Source organism: Echiichthys vipera (genome assembly GCF_963691815.1).
Source record: "Echiichthys vipera genome assembly, chromosome: X".
NCBI lineage: Eukaryota > Metazoa > Chordata > Actinopteri > Perciformes > Trachinidae > Echiichthys > Echiichthys vipera.
Genome location: NC_139825.1, coordinates 23,740,109 through 23,746,882, shown reverse-complemented (window position 1 = coordinate 23,746,882; position 6,774 = coordinate 23,740,109). Strand labels below are relative to the sequence as shown.

Below are 6,774 nucleotides of genomic sequence, written 5' to 3'. Positions count from 1 at the left end.
AGAAAACTATAAATCCTTAATTCACAAAATTGTAGCTGTAGTTATGTTTGTTTGTTTTTGTGGGTGGACAAGGACAAAATCTACTGACGTGACCAAAAGTATTTCTTGGTCTTAAAAACTAAGAAGCTCAACGAGCGGTTTTTATAATCTAAAATAAACAACACTAACTGCAAACTTAAAAATTACCCGTTTTTCCACTCTAAATTTGGTCTTGTGCTGCTTGTCCTCCCTGAACAACAGTGGAAAAAACTATATCTATACAATTACTGTGAGAGAAACGTTACACACAAATATACATATGATAATGTCTAAACACTCAATGCAGCTTTAAAATTCAAGTCAACAAAAAGAGATCTCAAACAGCTTTTTATTACATTTTTCAATCAATAACAGTACAATTTAGTACAGTATCTATCTTGCATCCAGCTCACCGTGTAACACCAACAGACTGAAATGAAATACAAAAAGTGAAAAGGTACATAAGGGTGCAGAGCTCTATAATATTAATAGAAAGAGAAAAGGGAATCCATCTCAGTTGAATTGCATTTTCACTTGTGGCCACACACGAATACATCACATTTATTGTACATCATCGCAGAAAAAAAGAAAAGTGAAAATATGTCACAACTTTAACAAAAGTGCTTCTGTATACAGTGAAATGTTGTCATTCAGATGCTCTGATTTTCAATTTAAGACCAAGAAAAAAAAATATACAAAAGTTTGAGTATGGACAGTATGTGAGGACATTTTTGTTCCATTGAGTGTGAAGATTTGAAGGAGAGAAAAATAACTTGTCTGGATAGAATTCTCACAATGATTGTTATAATTATTACAAAAAAATGGCATCAATAGAACTGGTAAGCATAATTTACACTAAGTACGCAGTCAATATTAAGTCTTTCCCCATTCTTGCTCGCTCTGGTGCATAGCGTTACCAGTATTAGTACATTGATGTATGCAGAATTTAAGCCAAAAAAAATTGGCTTCTATTAAGTTCAATCAATAGATTACTCTCCTTTTCAGAAACTAAACAAAAAAGAAATCTAGATTTTGCACCATTGAAAGCAAGTCTACAGCATGCACATCTAAATTAACTCATGGCAGACAAAATTAAATGTCTTAACTTAAAACATCAGACCATTATTTTCAGACATTGATTTGTACATTTCATTCACAGAGTTGCAACTGCAGTCCCAAGCAAAGGAAGTGTCTTATTTAGTCAGGTGAGGTGTTTCACTCAAAGTGAATACTAAACACAATCCCCCCATCCATATAATAAAATCCAGCCATGCCCCAGTTATCTCAGCACCTACCTTGCTACCCCACCCCTTCCCACCCAAAGTCAAAGGCATGTACAAGAATTAAGGGGGTTAACTGGATAAGTTACTCGTAATAACTCCTTTTGTACTGGAATGAGCATTCATAACTTATAGCATGTGCTTGGTTAGTTAACATAGTATTAGTTGAGAGGCAAAGCTTCTTCATGTGCAAAAGGCTGTGATGAAACGAAAACAGCTAGTATATAAACACATCGTGGACATTTTGAAAGCTGCTCGTGTAATATGATCCAAGCTTTTACTTGCATTACTTGCTGCATGTTTTTCTCTCATCTGTCTTATATGATTTAACTGGATTAGAAAGACAAGCTGTAATTCAAACATATCTAAAACAACTAAAGAAATATGACAAAAAAGAAAGCCATCAAGAATAACAAACCATCAGAATAAAATTCTTTAAAAAAAAAAAAAAAGTTAAATAATTTGTACAATCACACTCCAACATTTGCTTTCAAGACGCACACATTTGCATGGGATGATAGTGTTGTTTTCTCTTTCAAGGTAACATAAAATGGTCCAAGAAGGAATGCACAAGTTTCTGATTTGATACCACAGGAGATCCTTTCTTAACTAGGTGATAAACAATTGTGCTCTTCTTTGTGTAGGAAAGGCATTGGTTTCCCTTCGTTTTTGTGGTGTCTAAGTCAGTTTAAACAGTGTTGAAGAAGATGCTGTGAACATTCTGAAGTTGTAATGGTCTTCCAGTCAACTTTGGAGTTAAAAGAACATCTGGGAATCAAAGACACATTTTATTTAGAATTTAACTCATCCAATTTGATCATTCATTTTAAGACCTAATGGGCAAAGCTATCTAACAACATGAGAATGCAGCAGGCTGCTTGTGTTTAATATAAGTACATCTGCAACTAGTTGGAAAACAAGCCTACAGTTTTTGGCATAAGTGGGAGCCTGCCGAGTCTAAGAAATGCATTCTTTGGTGAAAGAATGTAGTGCAATGAAAAAATAATACATTAAGACCTTAAGTCATGTTACAAATCACAAACCGGCTGTTTTCATTGTGGATTATTTATTTCTACCATTTTTTTATGGCAGAAACGTCACAACTGCAACAAAGCTTCACTTTCTTTTTCTAAAACTTCTGATATTGAAATTGCGTATTTGAGATGCACTAATTGGCCACTGTAATATATGCAGCTCCACAGGTTGGGTTTATTCATCTGTAAAGTATGTCGTGCATTGAAATAAAATTAAGCTTTAAAAGATGCTAGAGACAGTGAAAAATCAGGGTCAATCATGCTTTGTTGATCAAGTTAAAAAGAGAACGCCGCCCCTTGAAAATCAAAGATTCAAATCATCAGACGATATCTAATGTCATGAAAAAATGTTGTTGCGCATTTTCAATCGCCATTAGTTAGCATGCATTAGCTTGGGGAGCTAACTTGGCTTGTTATTATATGACATTACTGTCGCTGTAACCCTTAATGTCCTTCTCATGCTGGCAGAGGAGGAAAACACACTGCCATCTTAAACTGAAGTCTACCCCCGTAGCAGCTCTGGAGCAGATCTACTTCTCTGGTCCGGTTACCCCTACCCCTACTATGATGTATTTCTCTAAGTTACCGATGATTTTCAAACTGCATCTCATATCTACTGTGGCAATATTATTGTAAAAGTGCGCACTACATTACCGCCACCTTTGAAAAATAAACTTCAGAAAATATGATGTCTGTTAGATTGTGTCCAGCTGGATTTGATCTTATCAGAGCAAAACACAAACTTCAGTCCGCTGCTCTACATCACGAGCCACCTGAGCTCACACCGCGATCACTGCCAGTCACGTATTAATTAAATACGTCAGTATCCAGGTAACAGTTTGTATTGGGTTGATCTGAAACAACTGGTAACCTTGATTTCATCTTGGAAAAAAAACGAACGCATTTATCAAGGGGGTTTCCCAAAAGCTACGGATATATTAACCACTGAATTACAGCCCCATGTTGTGTAGAATCATAGGGAGCTGTAATACAGTGGTCAATATATCCGCAGCTTTTTGAAATCCCCCTTGATAACTACATAATGCAGTTCCGCTTATACAGTCTTATCCACCACAGTAGATATGAGAATCATCGGTAAGATGTTTGTGAGTCTGACGAGAGAGGCTGAGCACAGCTGCTGCTGTTAGAGAAACCCAACATAACACTGTCACAGCTCTCCTTGCCTGACCACATACACCTGATCTAGTATCTAGAATCAGTTGGTCTTCCTTGGTTCCCCAGATGTGAACACTGAATTTTATGCATTGAATTTGGCCTTTTGATTTATTTTTTACATTAATTGTATACATTCTATTTTGCATCTAAATTTGGAATTTAAATTTTTAATGTTTAATTTTTAAACGTTGAATATTTTTTCTTTGAATTCTTTAATTTTGAATTTGTGAACATTGAAAAATAAAGAGTTAAATTCACAGTCAAATCCTCCAGATACATAATTTTAATGTATACATATTCAGTGCTAGAAATTCAATGGCTTTTTAATTTCAAAACCCGATGACACAGATTTACTTACAGTGTCTCAAATGTGAAACCCAGCAAAAGAAACAAAGATATTTAATTGGACCTACAACACTTTTAAACCCGTTAGGGGATAAAAGTAGTGCAAGAGCCAAGCAGAAGATAAGGCTTCAACAAATATACTATAGGTTTAGGTATAGCACTTTACGAGTAATAGAACAACCTTACGTACAAATGTAAGAAATTGTGAATCACTAATATTAGTAAAAAAAAATAAAATAGAACCTTCATGCTTCAATTCCAGATCTTCAGAAAACTGTCCCAGGATCCCGTTGCAACTGCCATGCCATCGTCAGTAACTCCCAGGCAGCTAACGCGGTTGTCATGTCCAGCCAACACACCTACACAAGAACAACGGTTCTCATTTAGTCTACAATACTAAAACAGGAAGCAAGTACATTTCATCACTTTGTCTGATTATTGACCCATTTTTGTAACATGAGCTCATGCTTCAACTACTTACCAGCACGGTCAGCTTTTAGTGTGTCCCACACATTACAGTTGAAGTCATCGTATCCGGCCAGAAGAAGACGGCCACTCTTTGAGAATGCAACGGAGGTGATGCCACATATGATATTGTCATGTGAGTAGATCATTAATTCCTGATCAGCACGCAGATCAAAGAGCCTGCAGGTGGCATCATCGGAGCCTGTGGCAAAGGCATTGCCATTGGGGAAGAACTAAAAAGGAGGAAAAAAACATTAATGCACAACAGAGGAAACACATCCCAAAGTGCAATTTCAACTTAAAGAAAAGAAAAGAACTTACACAGATGGCATTGATGTCAGACTCATGGCCAGTGAACGTCTGACTGCACATGCCCTCTCGAACATCCCAGAGTTTAGCAGAGGCATCACAAGCACCAGAGACGAATAACCGTGTGTCAGGGGCCAATGACAGGCTCATGACATCACCTGTGTGTCCAGCAAATGTGGTTGTCTGCTGGCCTGTCTCAATGTCCCAAAGTGCACTATAACAAAAAAAACATGATTGATTTGCCATTTCTCCGACGTCCTAGTTTTTGCACAAAAATGTTGACTGGGTAACACCGTTCAGGAACTCAATGTAGGCGATCCTTTTACTTACCAAGTGGTATCTCCCGAGCTTGTAACAATCTGGTTGTCATCAAGAAAGCGACAACAGGACAGGTATCCTGATAAAAAACAAAAAAATCAATGTGTTATGTATATGGAATTTCATGTCAGATACAGAACAAGCAGTAGAAAACTAACCAGGAGAGTAGATCATATACCTGTATGTCCGGCGAGCTCACGGCTCACACGTACATTCCCCTCGCGTGTTTTCAGGTTGTAAATTGAGCAGATGTTGTCTAAGCCACCACAGGCCACATAATTTCCTGAAGGTGCATATGCGCAAGTCATGACCCAGGAAGATCGAAGTGGGATGGCATGAACCTACAACAAAAGTGACAACACACACACACACACACCCACGTTAATTTACTTAAAAGTCCATTTTACAGAAAAGTCAGTATTTTTACAGCTAAGGGCGCACTCACACTGTCCTTCCGCACCGGGCTTTAGGGTACTTGTCCCCCCCTCCCTCCCCTGTACTCACACTGCCTGGGCCTCGCGCAAATGCTCCTTGCCTGTCCATACGTCATCACGCCATAACACGTCACACGCATTGATGACGTCATCACGATGCGTCGCTTTGTTTACAAATCTTTCCATAGACCTCGGAGTTTTTGTGCGTCTTGTCCGACTGTTTTTGAATATTTTCATCTCACCAAATCTGCAGTAAACACTCCACCTCCGCATCACACCAACGTGAACCTTTCACCGCCATTGTTGTTGTTGTTAAATGTCCGCGCATGGTCCGTCTTTTGTCTGAACAGGCGCAGATAAATGACGTGAGAGCCGCCGTAGGCGTCATGCTCGTGCACGTGCGCACGCTCGTGCTCGTACATGTGCAAATGCGCTCTACAAAAGCCCACCTTTCTCAAACGGGCTGTTGACGGCCACCTGGCCGCAGCTAGGTGCGAAGCGGTTGCACTCACACTGGTCAAACGCACTAGGCTTTACCCGCAAAACCTGTTTTGGTCCGGTGCGGAAGGACAGTGTGAGTGCGCCCTAAGTCTTTAGTTTTACAAGTCGGCAACTAAAAAGGTCAGATTTCATACTTTTTAGAGACAACCGTTTAAAAAAAAAACTTTCATTATTTAACATGTCAGGATGAAAATATAATACATTAATGTATAATACCCACAACCAGTGTCATTACCTGTGGGTACTAGTCTGACTTGTTATTTTTATTATAAAACACCCACTGCTCTTTGGCACCCAGCCCAAAGTCAGAGTAACATCCATGCCAAGTCAGCAAGTGAAGCACCCACAACCAAAGTAACAAGAGCGACTGGAAGAGCGCAGAATGTTCAGCATCCTGGATAGTCATGCACTATTTCCATGTGGATGGAAACATAATCGTATAGACCAATCAATAAGCTGCAATCACAGAGAGCGCAATCAGGGCTCTTAAATTAACAAAGGCTGAAACCAGTAGTGTTTCCATTTGCGAGCCGCTATAAGCATTGAAGTATCCCATATACAATTTGACCTCAATCTGGCCTGCAATCTTCTCAGTAGTTCTAGAGATACATTGGAAGAACGTCCCTTTAATCTTTTAATTCCCAGTTGGACTTATCACTCAATGTATCAGGCTCAATGTTTTTTTTCAGTGTCACCAGAAAAGATTCTTCTATATACTAGAACTTGACAGAACATAATTCTCTATTTTAATTTTTCTGTCTGTAGTGAGGAGGGCCAAATTGCCTATTAGGTACGCAAAATGTGCACCACCTCCACCCATCCCACTAACTGCACACCGGCCCCAAGGCCAACGCCACAAATGACTCTCTCTCTCTTTCAGCTGACCTGAAACTC

General features: G+C 38.9%; 1 protein-coding gene across 2 annotated transcripts in view; it reads right to left on the bottom strand.

The window, feature by feature from the left end:
* Positions 1-413: 413 nt before the first annotated feature.
* Positions 414-6,774, bottom strand: part of gnb1b (guanine nucleotide binding protein (G protein), beta polypeptide 1b) — a 15,549-nt gene continuing 9,188 nt past the window's right edge. For both annotated transcript variants that reach the window (XM_083938983.1, XM_083938982.1), the window contains exons 6-11: positions 5,124-5,286; positions 4,958-5,024; positions 4,640-4,841; positions 4,335-4,551; positions 4,097-4,212; positions 414-2,066 (exon numbers count right to left, since the gene is read on the bottom strand). In XM_083938983.1, the coding sequence (XP_083795109.1) occupies positions 4,106-4,212; positions 4,335-4,551; positions 4,640-4,841; positions 4,958-5,024; positions 5,124-5,286 (756 nt within the window). In that variant the 3' untranslated portion in view covers positions 414-2,066; positions 4,097-4,105. The remainder of the gene's footprint in view (positions 2,067-4,096; positions 4,213-4,334; positions 4,552-4,639; positions 4,842-4,957; positions 5,025-5,123; positions 5,287-6,774) is intronic.